The 17,900-nt window shown below is 37.4% G+C and overlaps 1 protein-coding gene across 6 annotated transcripts in view; it reads left to right on the forward strand.

Annotated features, from left to right (window-relative positions):
• The window catches only part of kiaa0825 (KIAA0825 ortholog), a 113,111-nt gene that overhangs the window by 64,600 nt on the left and 30,611 nt on the right, over positions 1-17,900 (forward strand). Inside the window, exon 21 of one of the 6 annotated variants that reach the window (XM_041237732.1) lies at positions 12,875-13,984. The exons of the other annotated variants lie outside the window; for them this stretch is intronic. Within the exon in view, the coding sequence (XP_041093666.1) occupies positions 12,875-12,929 (55 nt within the window). The 3' untranslated portion in view covers positions 12,930-13,984. Of the gene's footprint in view, positions 1-12,874; positions 13,985-17,900 lie in introns of those variants that run through there. 6 annotated transcript variants of the gene reach the window in all.

Raw genomic sequence — 17,900 nt, forward strand, 5'->3', positions numbered from 1 at the left:
GGCCAGAGCATGGTTAGGAGGCACTGATCAACTGCAGTTTCTGCGAGTTTTGTGCACATTTCTCCAAGTGCACGCTGGAGAAACGTCTCTCCTACAACTCTGCAGAGCGCTCTGCATCCCTCACTCCTATTTGCTGAACTCCCTCATTGACAGTCACAGGCCCTCACCACAACAGCTAGATGAGCTGCATCTGGTTAATAAGAACCTGCTCTGTCTGTCAAAACTGAACAGGCAGGCTGTAGGTAGAATTCTGGCTGTGCTGGTAGCCGCACGCAAGAAGCTTAGGCTTATCCAGGCACATGTGCCTGACGGGGACAAAGCACCGGTTTTGGTGCCCCTATTAGACCAGGGACATACCTTCAGTCCCAGCGTGCAATCCAGCAGCAAACTGACACCCTAGGCTTCAGCAGCTTCCTAGAACGGCAGAGCCATCTGCACCTGCTACCAGAGGTGGTGTTCAAAAGTGGCCTGCGGTTGCTTGGCGCAAGGCTACAATAGGGGTTTGCTGCCACAGGCCCAGGGCCCCTTTTCAGGGAGCCATCTGGAGTATTAATGTCACTGCACTACGTACATCTGTTTGCTTACTACCGTTCTGACGGGCTACTCATTGCAGTTCAAGCATGGTCCTCCTCCCTTTCGGGGGTGTGTGTAACTTCAGTCATGAACCCACAGGATGCCGCTGTGGTGTCTCAGGAGTCAGCAGCTCTTCTGCAAAAAATGGGCTATTTACCTGATAGACCCCCTCCAGTTGGAGGATGGATTCTACTCTAGGTACTTTCTAGCTCCCTGTGCCTTTTCAAAGTGCATTGGAGCTATCCTGGCCCCACTGAGACTCAAAGGCATCAGAATACTCAATTATTTGGACGACTGGCTCATTTGTACCCAGTCTCCAGCACAGGCAGTCGCCCACATGGAACTTGTCACCAGCCACCTTCAACAGTTGGGCCTTACGGTGAATCATGTGAAAAGCCAGCTAGCGCCTTTTCAGACAGCCTCCTATCTAGGAGTTTGCTTGGACTCCAGGTCCATGCTGTTCACTCTGTCAGATGGCAAAGTGCAGAGAATAGCTGCGTGTTTCTAGCTGTTTTAGCTGAACAGAGGGCTCACAGTAATGGAGTTTCAGAAGCTTCTGGGCTTGATGGTAGCAGCTTCTCAGACCCTACCATTGGGTCACCTGTACATGCGCCCTCTGCAGGCCTGGTTCAACAGCAGGGTTTTTCAGCCTGTATTGAACCGCGACCGCCTATTGACAGTGTCTCGTCAGTGCTGGGCAGTTTTACCAAACGGGATGTCGTCACGGACGTGTCCAGCCTGGGCTGGGGCTTTATGTGGAATGGCGCTGGGGGTGTGGAACCCCTCCCCACATAAATGTTTTGGAGCTGCAGGCACTTTACCTGGCCTTGCAGTATTTTCTGCAGAAGGTTCGCGGGAGACATGTGCTTGTCCATACAAACAACACAACAGTAGTGGATTGCATCAACCATCTGGGTGGCCTCAGGTTACCCATTTTCCATTGCATGGCCCGCAAGCTTTTGCTCTGAGCACACGAGCACCTCCTCTCACTGTAACCATTAACCTTCAAGGTCGCTGCGTCCATGATTGCAGCAGGCTTGAAGGAAAAATGACGCTGAGGTCTGTGAGCGCAGTCATTTTATGCCCTCGGGGGCGGGCCATGACTGCGTCACAGGCTCTGCAAGCTTTGATATATTTATTCAGGTTTCGGCACTTTAGGAGGTAAATGCCCGTTCAAAATGCTGCAAGCTATCAATATATCTTGCTTCCCAAAATACCAAATACTTTCAAAACAGTAGGGAAACGGTTACTTAAAATAAGAAATATGGATAATATGTCTTGTGTTTTGCTTTATGTCAGATTGAAATGGTTTAAATATACACTGAATTTTAATATATTATCATGTTTTGCACACAAACAAGTATACAGTGACTATGATGTTTGTCTAATTCTACCAGTACTCAAGCCATTTGTATTGTTTAGGAAGACAACTACTGAATTACAGTATACATTGTTGGGAATTAAATTCCCCTTTGTGTGCAAATTATTATCTGTTTACCATTCCTTTCAGTTCCGCTTTTGTTGAATCACATACATCTTTCAATGCAAGTTAGGTTTTCAGTAGCTCTTGACAAACCTCAGACTGAAAGGATCAAGCCTGGGAACTTACCATTTAGCAAGATATTCTGCTGTTTATTCTGCTCTCAAATGAGCTTTAACGTGCCACCTATTTTTGCCTCCTGTAATGTGTTGTTTTGAAATGGGAAATGAGTACAGCTGCCCTGGAGTTTAAACTTATCCTGACAGCTTAAACAGTTTGTTGAGATTATATGCAATATGTAACTGTGAAGTTTATGTTGGCTGTATGCCACTTGAGGTGTACTTAAGTGTTGTAGCAGTGTTTTTGGATCTTTGTTTGCTGTGCCAGTTGGTGTGTGTTACATTGTGCAGGGCCTATGAACATTTATGATGATAATCAGAACAATGAAGACGTTAAGCAAATGCATAAGTGTAGCTTAAATTAAATGGTGAGTAATAATGAATATATTTATTTTTTTAAACCTCCTCCTTATGGTTGTTTTTAAAGTGCTATGGGACACATGGGGCAAAGTCATCTGTGGCAGGGAATTCTAAAATGCACCACAGCCGCTTGAACCCATTCCTTATTCTGTAGGCCTTGTGGGGGAACCAAAGGGACTGCTGCATCTGTACATTTGTTGCTGGCAAATGTTTTCCTTTAATTTATTTTTCTGTCTTTTATTGCGCTGAATGTGTGGGAACTGGTGAGCATGGTCCTTTTTATATACAGAATGGATCAGCTTGTGTTTCTAAGGCTGTAGAGTGTCCCATTGTCATGATGTCACTGCATCTCAAGAACTGTGACCTTTGTACCTGAGGGATTCATGGACGTCCATCGCCTTATTTTTACAGGCCAGATTGTCATTGTCCTCCCACTAGGGGGTATCCAAGCCTTTTGGTCAGGAATTCGAAGCACTTCTGGTCTGTAAAACAAAACTTTCTTCTTTTTTTGTTATTGTATATAGCGTGCGCCGCCAGATGTCGCAAAGACATCATTGGAAGAATGTTTTTTGGCAAAAAGGATTTTGGCACGTATGCAGGGGGATGCGAGAGCTGTGTGTGTCAGCGTCTGTGTGTGTGTGTGCGTGTGTGTGAAAGGAGCAGAGGCCATATCAGGTCGTTGAATTGTCCTTCAGATGTTTGATAATTATGTATAAGAATAGGCTGAAATGAAAGGATAACCACATATGTGGCACAGGCAATTCTACCTTTATGAAAACCGACACAATCATCCGAGCCACCATCGAAGAAATCATGCGACACAGAGCCATGTATGAGGTGCCAGTTATTAGAAAGAACAAAACACAAAAATGGCTGAGGTATAACATGGAATTTCTGATTGAAAGCACGAGAACAAGAAATAAATAAGAAGAAGCTAATGATTTTTTTAATTATTTGCTTAATAACACAATGAAATAAACACGGACTGTTTCCTTGTTTTCAGGCAAGCGACAATCCAAAGCTAAAAATATTCAGGTTCGATGACAATGATTCTCCGAAGTATTGCAATCCCAAGGAGGCACACTCCTTCAGGGAGAAAGTTTACTCATAGTTGCCTTTGTACTGAAACAGGTGTGTTGCAGAAGACAATCTGCTTCACAAGTGAGGCTGTTCTTTTTATGGAAATAATACCATCCAAAGCCAAAGTAACAGAGAAATACTTTGTCATGAGTGAGTAGAATCAGTTCTTAAATATAGGCTGCTAAGATCACATATGAGGAAAGATTAGTATGTTCTAACACACTCATATGATGCCAGGTGCAATAGTCTCATTAAGATCGTATAAGCACCGACTACATTCTGTATTGTTGCGTACACGCAGTTGCCTGTTGAAACGCTATGTTCTCCTTAAAAATTAATTATTCAGTACACAACCTCATTTAAATGTAAATGCACTACTTCAAGTAACCTTTTAGTATGCCACATTAATTATTGATGACAAAATGTGGCCCTGCTTAGTTTTAGTACATCTCTTATTGCTTTATGGTGTTATCTAATTAATTGAAAGATTTTTTCTTTTCTTCAGATTATTATTTTTCAGTCTTCTTTGCCATTGTTCCGTTATTGTCGTGTTGTCATGCATTAAAACAACAACATGATTTTAATAAACTGTGGGCTCTGTCAAATGTTTGATTTATTGTTTTATTATTTAAGCAAAGTTGTGATCCCGATCACTGGGCTGGTTGAGAAACCATTTCCCAAACAGCGGAAAATAAACCCAATTTTTAGATTTATTGTTGCAAAGGGATTTGTGAGCTGTATTTTGTCAGTTTAGTGAGGGCAACTTGATTAATGTTCCTTGCATTTGAAGATTAGTTTTACTTGCAGGGACTCGGTCCAGAATCTAGCAGCTTGAGCCTAGCTGTATAATTTTAAGATAAAAATGTTAATATAAGCACCTGCAGTTTTAACAGTGACGGTTTGCCTGGTTATATTGCAAAGTATACGAACAGCATTCCAAGCCACCGATTGACTGTGTAAAATATATCTTAGAGACCCTTTAATTACGTTTTAATTACATTGTTAAATATCAGTTTTCAATATTTCTGTGTTTAGCAGCAAACCTTTTAAAAATGAGTCTTCCAGACAAAATAATAATGTCTCTTGGTGTTGTTTTGGTTCACAAAAGAAAATAACTGAGTTTCTTTATTAAGATCTGCAGTGTGACTCTGTTGTACAAAATAATGTTATCTTCATAGAGACCACTTTGGCTAATTATGTTTTTAATGTGTAGGGGTTTTAAAGAGGCACCCTGTCCCTCGTACTGCACTTCTCACAATGAAAGGATGCTGGTACCTTTCAGCTTTCAAAGCAAAGCCAAAAGATGCTGCAAATGAGAAGTTTATTGTAGTAAAAAAAGCGTAGACTGGGAAGTGTAGATGGAGGCCTATGAGCTCTTTAGATCCATACAGCAGAAAGCATTTGCATTTATAATGTTGTCACCTATATCCCAGTTTATACATGTTAGTTTCATTATTATTATTACTAGAAATGAAATTCTTCTTCTTCTTGAAAATATATCATTATTGCTTATTTATTTATTGTATCAATGCACTGCAAACAAGCCACTACCAAATTTTCAGTAATACCAAAAAGAAATGCATACAATTCTGTGACAAACTTTTGGACTATAAGTCTTTGTCAGTGTCTTCAATGTCCTTCCTACAATAGCAGGATGTTAAATAAGATCACTAGTCACAGGGTTACCTGGCAAGAATGTTGTTTTATTGCACAGCTTTTCTTTTTTTTTAAAATATCAAATATAACGCTTTTTTCATTTTGCATAAGACCACACAGCATCATAACACATATTGTTATTGGGGGACTGGGATAATGAAACCTTTTCTTGAAGAGGACAGGCTCTCTTGATATACAGGAACAAGCTGAATCAATTTCAATAAATTAGTAGGGATAAGAATCCCAATCCATCATTCTTTTCAAAGGTTCACATACATTGTAATGAAATGCAATAGTAGTTTTCTGCAATTGAAATCCAAATGAGACGGATTTTGGCTCGTAGCCTTGGAAGTCTCTTTAATAAGGGCTGCTGTCTCCTGTTCATGTGCAGACCTTGTAAAATGCTCCTTTTGTGTGATGCACAGAGACAATATAAAGCCAAGGAAGATGAAGGTGTCAAAACACAAAGTTTGTAGAAATCTTATCAATGCCTCTCTGATCCAGCCATTGAGGGTACTCTTCATTAACACTCTTGAATTGCAGAAATTATCTTGAGGTAGAGGAGTTCTATTAATATTTTCAATGTCATTCTTTGTTTATTTTTTTAATACTTTTAAAATGTATTTTCAGTGTTAATTATTTAGTAAATTTGTTAGTCCGTAGATGATGGTACATTGTGTAGGAAGGCCACAGCACGATCAAGCAAAGTTGTATTTGGTAGTTATATGACACATCATCTCTCTCTCTCTCTCTCTCTCTCTCTCTCTCTCTCTCTCTCTCTCTCTCTCTCTCTCTCTCTCTCTCTCTCTCTCTCTCTATATATATATATATATATATATATATATATATATATATATATATATATATATATATTATATTAGAACATTGACAGAAAGGTCTTTCCAAAACATAAAAGAATTTTCTTTAAAATACCCCCCTATATATATATATATATATATATATATATATATATATATATATATATATATATATATATATAGAGAGAGAGAGAGAGAGAGAGAGAGAGAGAGAGATGATGTTTCATATAACTACCAAATACAACTTTGCTGAGTATTCACAAGTTCTGTGAACCAGCTTCAAAATATATAATGCTTATTTCACAAGAGGGAGTTTTTTTAATTGGGATCAGGTCAGGGTGGAAGAACACATTGAGTCTCTTTTCATACTGTAAACTCACATTCATTACATTTTTTTATTACTTTCATCTTCACATTTACGTGGAATGTCTACTGGCAAAACAAATGTCTTGACACATCAAAAGATTTTTTTTATAATTTTTATTTGTAGCTTTCTTCAGTGCTACTAGTTAATTTCAAGAATGATGGCAATTTATGGAAGCATTACATGTGCAGGTATGTGTCTAATACTTACAATAATAACTTAATTTATATCTCAACTACTATTTAATTAATACATAAATACATAAATTAAAAGTTTACAAGACAATCAAAAAAATAATGAAATGGTGTAATTTGTTGTTAAACAGATTCTGGTGACGGAAGTTCTTTCATACATGCTCAGTTAAAACTTTATTTTGCCCATTTGACCCCTAGAATGAAGAGTTTATTAAGAGGTTTTTATATTTTCATATGAGTGCTGCAGCACATTGAAAAGCACACTACAGTCTTTATAAGCCCTTTAATCACTCAGCGTGGAAAGGTCGGATCACCAAAGGCTTCCGAAATTCTTTAAGCCTAGAACTTGACAAATGTTAATATTATAGCTATTACCTAATGGATTTTGTTCACTCTCTTTAATTTAACCCATTTCAATTTAATTTACCCTAAAATTGTGGTACAGATATATATATATATATATATATATATATATATATATATAGATAGATAGATAGATAGATAGATAGATAGATAGATAGATAGATAGATAGATAGATAGATAGATAGAAAACTTACAGATGCTTTAGTAAAATGAGTAGGGCAGCTAGTGCAGATGCTCTGGCTCAGTAATTATTTGTGATAGGCTGTGCGCTAGTCCCATATGTATAGCAGCTCCAGGCCCAACTGTCTGATTTGCTGGCAGACAAACAGATTTTTCCAGGTGCTGAAAATTAAATTTTAATATATTATTTAAATATTGAGGCAGTTACACTTTCCGTCATTGTACCTTTTCAGCTGTGGTGGGCTCGTGGTCAAGCTAGCACACTGGGAGGGCAAAAGGCTGCCCTTGTAATGTGGATTGTGCAGGAATAGCAATATAATACGTGACTAAAAATATACTGGGCTCTGCAGTCACCATTACTATACATTGGCTCAGCAAAAGAGTTAACCCTCTTTGATGAGAGGGGCTTGTTAAAGTAAGATGCATGGCTTTAAGAAGAAGATAAAAAAAAGCTGGTTTTCATTTGCTGTTTATGTTTTACCATTTTATCTCTCTCACTGCAAGTTGTGATTCACAGAGGTATGCCAAGTTTATGCTACGAGAACCTTGCATACATAAATAACTGCTGTATAAATATGTATGTACAGTGTGTGAAGAAAGAAAGACAGAACTAGAAGGCCCTTTTGGAACAGCAAGGTCACTCAGTGTAGAATATCGAAGACGCCAGCCCAGCAGTGAAGAGTAGTAATAATACAGCTGTTTAAGTTAGCAAAACATGAGCATTAGTGGTTTAGGTGTTTTTATCTTTTCCTTTTTTTATTATTTTTTTAACTGTGCATATAGGGCTGCTCCCGGGTAAGGAAAAAATTCAAGGGATACCAGAGAATCTCTCTGTTGGAAAATGTTTCAATTACCCGTACCGAATACAGTAATGCAGTTAATTTTGTTCCCTTGAGTTTGCACTGAACTTTTTTCCAGTATTAAATATAAATATCCAGCTATGCATGTATGTATGTTTGTAAACCATGCATTTGTTATACATACATACATACATAACCCGTTTTAAGTTCAAAAGTAGACAAATCATTCCCAACGTATACCAGTTTAAAATTCAAGGCACAGCAAAGGAATGGGGAAGTGCATTAGAATAAATATCAGTAAACCATTTACACTAAGTATGCATGTCACTGAAACAAGTGCAGTGTAACATTAGCATCATAACAAACTCTTTTCAATCCAATATATATGTATAGAGATTTTTGTTTTGTTTTACTTTTTTTAGAAATTACTAGTGTCTTTTTGTTCAGATGCCGAGTGTATCTCTGATAATTTGCAATTCGTGTGTGAAATAAAATAAATACATAAATGAGCAACTATCATGGAGTATTAAAGCCTTTTGTTTTTATCAGGATAACGTTGTCTTTCAGATCACTTAAAAAGACTTCTCCACCCTCATCCTATTTTCCTGAATTTTAATTTTTCGTATTTTACCACGTTTTTAGGAGCTGCTTTGTGCACTATAAGGAAAGCATGCTGTTTCTTCTTTATTTCTTTTCTTTTAAGCATTTGTATGTCACCCTGCCAGAAGAGGGAATATTGCATAGAACATTCGCCTAATTTATAATTTAAAGCACTGGTGAGAATCTTAATTGCATTCATCATCAGATATGACATGTTTTTGAGCCAAGAACCACATCCAGTGAGAATTTTTCAGTTTTGAATTTAGAAATAAAAATATTTTTCAAGAGAGATCCCTTGCTGTCTGCTGTTTCCATGGCAACAGCCCTATTTGTCTGAGAACTCTGTCCGCCGCCAATAGGAGAGACAGACACGTCAACTAAACATCCGACTACATCAAAGACAAATTAATCTGCTCGATCTGATCAGCTCAATTAATGTAAGAACAGAAGCTGAAGGGGGTTAAAGGGGGGCAACCATTCAGCCTAGATGAAACCCCTTTTAGTAGACTATATGCCTCCCTTTTGGGGGAGTGAATTTAGTACCCTGTCAAAGACATTATCAAAGAACGAAAGCTATGGGGCCTCCTACACCTTACAGATATGAAGCTGTCAGACAAAGAATAGCACTATTCATTAAATGACACTTATTTTCTCCCATTTTACAAGAATACAGCGAACAAAACAAGCAGGGGAGCAGCTGAAGAAGACACTTTTTTCACATTCAGTGGTGATGACAGACATGCAGCAATTATAGTGATAAGGCAAACGAGACAAGATGCAAACTGGCATTCTGGTTATCCGCTCAAGTTTAAAAGTGTGTGTGTATATGTGTGTGTGTGTATATATATATATATATATATATATATATATATATATATATGATATATATATATATAATATATATCTATATCAGGGACTATGTCCACCCAGAAAATTGGTCTTTATTTTCTACAAATGTTTTTTTTAAAAAGACTTTCTGTCAGTATATATCATATATATATTATATATATATATATATATTATTATATATCATCTACTTTCCCCTCAGGAGTCCATTTTAGGTAAAATTATTTGGTAAACAATCTATTCTCGAAAACAGCTATTTCCGACACCGATAAATATGTGGTTAATATACTTTGGTTTTTACCTTATTATTATTATTATTTATTATTATTATTATTATTATTATTATTGTACATAGTAAACTATGTTTTTCCTATAATCTTCTTATTGTTCAGATGGTACTTCCCTACTCCGTAATAATTTGATTACATTTGCAGTCGTCTTAACAGGTGTTATATTTGTTGTTTATTCAGAGCATATCTAAACTTCCACCTTACCGAAGCTCTTTTCACATCTACTGCAAATTGCAAAGTCTTGTGGACTGTAAAGCAGCACCCTCTCGTTTAAACGGTAGAGGGAAAAAGTCTCATCGGATGATGACAGGTGCAAGGAACCAAGAGATCCTTGGGGTCACTACCTTTTAAGAATCTTATGCTTAAACCACAGTGATCTGATTTAGGACCCATTATTAACAGTCTGTAACTTATATCTGCATGATTGTAGGCTGATTGATACCGACTCTGCAGCCATGTGCTCTGTAATGTGCTGTCAGGAAATGCTGACAGATGCAATGAAAGAACAATACGTGTAGGGCAGCAGTAATGTAAAGGTCCAGCCAGGCTGTATGAAAAGTGATAGCTAGGATATTGGCTTGTATGTTACCATATACACCAGTTCATTTGAGAATGTAACTAGTGAGTGAATTAAAATGGTCTCTAGGTACACTGGGTTGATGGGGAGGGGGATGCTTCTTCGTTTAGGAAAGCCTGTGTGTTTGGCAGGATGCTGTGTTAAGGAAGCCATGCCAACAGTAAGGCTGAAAGCTGCTACCTACCAATAACATGCTGGCTGCACTTTATTCTGGGGACAGAGTGGCTCAGTGGGTCGGCATAGTGATCTCTGGTTTGGCTTTAGTGACAAAGTTACTTCCAACTGATGACTATATTTTTTGGGGGGAGGATGTTACTTTGCCGTGGACCATTGCCCAAATTTTAGCAGTGGACAGGTGTTCATATCACAAAACCACAGTAGGGACTGGCACTGAACGATATCTTAATCAGCAGCCTCTTAGAGGGAGCTAAGGATTAGATGTGCACGGTGGATGATCTCCCCCTTAGCAGGTTTCACGAGAATTCACAGACCCGTGCGGGGAAGCTTGTTGAACCACAAAGTGGAACAACCTTATTACTGCATTTGTGTATAACTGGATATGTGCATCATTTGAGTGTAAAAAATAGTGACGTTGATATGTGTCTACGGAATCATCACCGTGCCTTTTCTCCAGAACCAAAGATAAAAAGGTGTTGATATTTTACACAGTCTCCTCCAGACGCCCCTCTTCTGTCCTTTGAAATCAACTTTCTTATTTTATTAATAAAGGCTGTGCGGTTCCTCTGATGTACAAATGCATGTAGCAGCATTTGAACTTGCGATAAGCCAATGCAGAGGTGACACGTAAAAGTCCCAGGATTCTTGTGTGAAGCTCTTAAAAGCTCCCCAAAATGATCAAAAACTATCCTCTTGTTTTCAGCGTATCCTATGTCTGAAAGACTGCTGCCTGTACAAATTATACGTAGATTAACTAGATGTCAAACAATATGTTGTTATTGGTCATAAATGGTATACAATTTAGATCATGCAAACTATTGCTTGGCATCGTGCTGACAATTTTATTTAGAGATTAGTTGAAATAAATATTTGTTTCATACCTGTCAGTCAAAACGAATAAGCAGCAGCAAGAAGACGGCATCAACCTCAGTTAAGAAAAGACGTCGTTCACAGCAGTTGCAGGGCATTCATTGAACAGCAGTCCTCCATTTTAATGAACTGGGCAAAATGTATGCAATCCTTATGATGCATTTATAGGTCAATCTGCACCGTTTGCTGATATTTACTGTTTCAGGTTGTTTTTTTCTGTTAAAAGATTCCGATTTTTCCATGAACTCTCTTTCCAAACTCTACCAGATGACAGAGTAAATGGAATCATCTCTTCTTCCTTAAATGTTTAAACTGAAATATTGTCAGGTGGGTGCTGTAAACTTTTATAAGCATTAATTCGCTTTTATTCCTAGTTTATGCTAATGCAGTTCTTTGAGCTCGCTCTCTTTTTGAGGGCTCACAAATGAGTTGAAGCTGTCTTGTGACAGCAGTTTCACTCCAGTAATCTTCAATGAAAGCAGCAGGTCCAAAAGACCGTTCATATCTATTAACATACGTGGGTCAGAGTAAAGTTTTGTATTGTAATCTTATCAGTGTTGAATAATAATAATAATAATAATAATAATAATAATAAATAATAATAATAATAATAATAATAATATGTTGCAAATATATTTTAAATCTATTATTGGTTATTCATTATTGACCATCTATCACATTATTATGATTTTCTTGTGTTTGTTATCTCATTCAGCAATTTTGTAATTTCTTATAAGTAATGCATTTATAAGTCTTTATAAGTCGTCTTCTTCTTCTTCTTCTTCTTCTTCTTCTTCTTCTTCTTCTTCTTCTTCTTCTTCTTCTTCTTCTTCTTCTTCTTCTTCCAGTAATGAACACTGCAAGGCCCAAATGTAAATTTACTGCAACAGAGTGCTTAAGCAGCTACTCAGGGTTTCAGATTATGCAACACAAAATATTTCCTGAATAAACAGACTTGTTTTATTCCTAATCCATCTCCTAATTTAAAAGAAAACCACACCCACATTGCATTTATCAAACCCTCCTTTTTATGTATTTTGTAAGCTTTAATACTAAACCCCTATTAGGCCTTTGTAGTCAATTGGCATTACAACTGATTAATATACAGCATGACTAAATTGTTGATCTGTGTCCGAGCTATCAAAATAAATTATTTGGGCGGCAGTAAGGAGAATAGTTAACTTAATGTGCTTAACATTACCTGGCTCTGTTGCTGATGAAGATAGTATTCCATAAAGTGATCTTATGAATATTACAATTAATAAAAAGCAAAGTTAGGCGAAGAAAGTAAACGTCTCTATTTAAAAAAAAGCAAATGAGAAACTATTCAGTCAAATCATTTTAGTCGATGGAGCAGCCTTTTTCATGCATATTGCATTCAAGTGCTAATTAATACAGTCTAATTCAGGACAATGATGTCTGAACTGATGTACTGTCATCAATACCCTATGTTAAAATCAAGCCATGACAGGGACTTAACGCCCTGGAACAGGTCATCATACTAACATATTCCTCTTGCCTTTTAGTATTTATCTTCAGTCAAGCAAAGTATTACAAGACATGGTAAAAAAAGGGAAATGATTACAAATGAAGAGTGACGCGGCTGTGAATAGAACATATGCTGGACGAGGCAGAGGCATCAGTGAATTATATCATTTCATGAGGAAGCGCCACTGGGGCTGAACGGACCCATTTTAAAACTTGATGTATTTTATCTCTACTGTATTTGGACTGTCATCTCTGGAGAAAGTCTTTGTTTAATTGAGAGTCAGCTCCAATCTGCATGACTTGAGTGTGAAGTATAAGCTACAGCCAAGCTGCTATAGGCACAGATATATTTGGCTTGTCTAATAAGGTTGACGTGTACTCTTTGTTTCTTCTTATGACAGCAAAAACAGTACATCCGACCTTTGCACACTTTAGAACATGCAAATAACTGCTGTAAGAGAAGGGCATGTTGATTATTGTTGCATTTCATTGTATTTATGTAGATTTTTGTTTTTTATAATACAAACATTTTAAGCATTTTATGCATATTATGTATTGTCTATTCACGCTGCAGGTTGTATTCCAAATGTTCTAATTTGGTTACCATTTTTTATTATTTCCCCTACAAGGTTCTGATTGTGGGTGGCACGGTGGCATAGTGGTTAGCGCTGCTGCCTCACAGCACCAGGGCCCTGGGTTCAAATTTGGCCTGGAGGGTATGTATGTGTGGAGTTTGCATGTTCTCCCTGTGTTTGCGTGGGTTCTCCAGTTTCCTGCCACAGTGCAAAGACATGCTAGTCAGGTTGATTGGTCACGCTAAATTGCTGTGAGTGTGTGTGGTGCCTTGTGATGGACTGGTGTCCCATTCAGGGTGTAGTCCTGCCATGCGTCCTGTGTATGCCAAGTTAGGCTCTGGCTCACCGCAACCCTGTAACAGATTAAGTGGTTAATGATGATGGATGGTTCTGATTATTATTACACTGTGTTCAAAAAATATTTTACATCAGACCTTACCTCTGTTTTAAAATGTTCTGTACTTGAAAGATTATGAAATTCAGCTGTGACGGCTGTGATGATTCAGATATGTAAATGCCTCATCAGCACACTCAACATAGTGTACTATACTGAACAGATTCAATACAAACAGTTCCCCACCAACTTGTCTTGTATTATTTATTATTGATAGTATGGTTTGTTTGTTTTTTTCAACCAATATCATTTACCACCTCAATTCAACCAAAAACTATTGTAGGAGTGTTTCTGTGGACAGTTGTGAGATTCTCACTCAGCCGGTTTTTGTCACTCTCAGGCTTGTTTTGGTTAAAGCATCTGTTGGACGCCCTGCAATCATTTTTTAAAAAAATCTGAGTCAGGTTAATTAAACTACTTTTGCAGTGTGCATGTTGATTGTTTTTCAAGTTTGGCTGTTTTTTGTTTGCATTTAGGATTTTTTGATATATGTTTTTATGTATTTATTTATTTGATCCTAATTAACTGTGTGGTGAAAATCATGCTCTATGTTATGCACACAAAAGTGAACTGCATCATCAGCAGAAGCCGTATTGTATATTATCTGAACAAAAGCCTTTCTGCCAAGGCTTGCTATTAGTCATGGGTCCCGTCTGTAGAAAAGAAAAGTCCATGTTCCTGTATATACGGTATAGGCTATAGTAGATGGTTTGAAGAATGCAGTGGCAGTTTGATTTGTTATTGTACACTGCTAAAAGAATCTTGTGGAAAATAAGCAACCCACTTAATACATTCCTGTGACACTACAGTGCTGCTAAAGTAATCATTGCTAAAATCTCACACAGTAATTTTATTATTTTTTTTAAATACAGTAGTATTACCACGAATGAGATACAAGAAATCGTAAAGATTATGTCAAGAGGATGTGACCTTTTTAACACCACTGTGGCATTTACACTTTTGTCCACCACATGACACTGTGAGCTTTGGAAAAAATATCTCATTCTTAGAAACCGCAGGTTTAAAAGGCTGCCATCTAAACTTAATTATTATTTTCACTGTATCAGTGCCCTTTCTTTTAGATATATCAATATTCAAACATAATATTTACAAAAATATTAATATTTTGTATTTTTACCTTAGCTAGAATTGCACTATGATTTTTTCCGGTTTCTATATTATATATATATATATATATATATATATATATATATAGCGTTTCTCATCTAAGATCGGTAGGAGGCATTACAGAACAATCTGAAACCCTTTGGCAGATATTTAAAATGTCTATCCCCGTTAAAATGAATGGGACATTTTCAGTTTACCAAGCCCTAGCAAAAATGTCTTGGCGAATAACAAGGAATAAAGAAGATCTCTTCTGTTCCACTTATTTGGATTCTAGGATTACCAAGGCCTGATGTCTGTTTATTCCTGTCCCTTTTAGCAGTGAGGTATGTGTGTTTCTCACAGTCACTGGGAGCGCAGTGGCGTTGGTGGTGGCGCTGATTATCGCTGCAGCGTGCATCTTCTTCCGTGCCTGGCGGGGATCCAGGTGCTACTCATGCGGTGAAGTTTTTATAGGCAATGTGTGATGCAGCAGCAGATGTCTCTCCATTTGCCTAAATCCTGCTGACATTTGGAGATGTGGCAAAAGTGAGCAGAAGAATGAAATTTAATTAAAATGAAATGCAGGCTTGGCCATTGTATCCATTCTCATCCCTGCGCACTGGTGTACATTTGCAGAGAGTGCCACAGTTAATTTGTTTAATCAGGGTTGCCAGGAGGGGAAAGATGTACTGTTGTTCCTGAGCTGAAAGGCTGAGCACGAAGCAGATGCAAGGCATCCTATTTTGGGCTTGGTGTGATGCAGAGTTTGTGTAAGCGATGCCTTTGCGACACCTGGAGGGAAAGAGATTTCATACTCTCACCTGCGGCTTTTTTAAAATTTTTATGAAGTGACATTCTTAATTTCTTACACTGTACATTTCTTCTGGAAAGACACACCCCACCCACATAGTTGGCAGCTGTAGCACACACTGTGCAATCAGTGTAGACTCTTTTATTTTATTTTACAGGTTTGATTTTCTATGTTGGCACATCAGCAGGGGAATCTTTGTAACCTGCGAGCAGCCTGTTTTAAAGTAAATAGAAAGTTTGTTATTTGTACATATTGCTTTATAGGAAGCTCCACACTTTTTAAATAGCCCATTTTTTGTCATTAAAACTGTATTCCATATTGTATAAAGCAACTGCCAATTATGGGAAGTGATCCTATTGATAAAGAGGCAACTGCTATCACAAAACAAAAAAAACTGCATGAAGGAATCCTCTTTTAATGTCATTTTCTGTAGTGTCTACAATGTTCAGTATTCATGCATATATACAGCATGCACAGATATGTAGAAATACAATATTGCAATCATATTTATTGTAGGAATCCTAATAGCCAATGCTCTGGGAAATGTATAAAAAAAAAATTTTTAGCTGATGGAATTAAAGAGAGCACATTTTTCATGTTTGCCCTCCCGTATACTGTAGTTTAATAGTTTCTGTGTTACTTTCACAGTGTTGATAACTTTTTCTTCACAGCTGAAAGACAGCCATTGAGGCTGCTTTGTCCTTCCTTTTTAGTGGAAATTGCCACGCACCGTGTTTGTTACAGACACAGTTGCATTATTTGTTGAAATCAAATAATAATCCTTATTACCCTGTGGCTATTTCCTTGGTTGTTTCTGAATACTTAATTCTAGTGCTCAACAGAAAACATGTCCCTATACAAAGAAAACATTGAAATGCGAATTTCATTTTATTGTATTTTTTTTTTTTTTTTTAAATGCCCGCCACCCGTATAGTAAAAATGCTACAAGATTTGAATTTTGTTAAATCCATTCATTGATTTGTGCCTCGATAAAGATAATATCTTTCTTTTTTTTTTTTTTTTTTTTTTAATTGAGGCTTGGTGCCAAATTGCGCCATTATGACGTTCTCCTCCAGCAATGTTTTGTCTCTAATACACTTCCCTCATTGTAATTCTATTGCAAACCTGATGTCTACCATCAAGTCGCACAATAATTATTTTAAATTGCTACTAGGAACAGTGGTCCTAGTGGGATATATTACCACCATTCTAACAAGATGAATTTTGCTACACATATAACCATATGGTGGGGTGGGGGAATTGTAAGCTACAGGTAAGCAAGCATTCATTTAACACTTTAGAGGAGGAGGGGGGATCTAGAAGTACTAGACTGTTGTTCAGCATCTGCATATATATTAGTTTTGTTAAAGCAGCAGAGAGGGTACACAGACTAAAGACCTGCATTTTCCTTGTCTTTTTTTGCTAATACATTATTTCAAAGCATAGCAAGTTTACTGTGTGTACAGTCAGAGATTTACTGTTCTACACTGCAGGATCATGTCAAAGAACTGCTTACATTCAGGGCAACCTTTCAGGAAGAAGTCAAGTAGATTTTCCTAGCTCTGGTTCTAGTTAATATGCAGCCAATGTCTTTATTACTGGGTGCTGGGGGAAGAAGTCTGTGTAATATAAGGCTTGTGTAAAGTGGATGTCTCTAGTGGGCCCGTACTAAAGAGGACTAAGTATATGCATCTTGGCTTTGTATTAGAAACCTGTGATCCGGGAATGGCTTTGCTAGGCTTCAGGACTGCATTGTAGGAAGGTAAAGGCAAAGGCACGGCTGTTCAAACTACTGTGCCGGGTGATTCTAACACCTGGGAGATGGCTCTTGTGTTATTCTCTTGGGATGTGTCAGACGCTCCGGGTCTATTGTGCCATCACGTTCCAAATGGTACCAGCAATTAGCGGGAAGCGCTTCAGCCTTGCTTTGTCTGACCCTGTTTGAATCTGAAAAAGGCATTGCCATCGCAATTAGGGTGTTTGTGTTTTATGTGGACCATTGTAGTGGAAAACTGAATCGTGAATATTTCTATATTTCTGTATTACAACCACATATATATATATATATATATATATATATATTATATTATATATATTATATATATAATATATATATATATATATTATTGATCAAAGTTTCTATTTTAGCAAAATAAGAGTCTGTTAATGATTGATTA

This window comes from Polyodon spathula, chromosome 2 (assembly GCF_017654505.1).
Source record: "Polyodon spathula isolate WHYD16114869_AA chromosome 2, ASM1765450v1, whole genome shotgun sequence".
NCBI lineage: Eukaryota > Metazoa > Chordata > Actinopteri > Acipenseriformes > Polyodontidae > Polyodon > Polyodon spathula.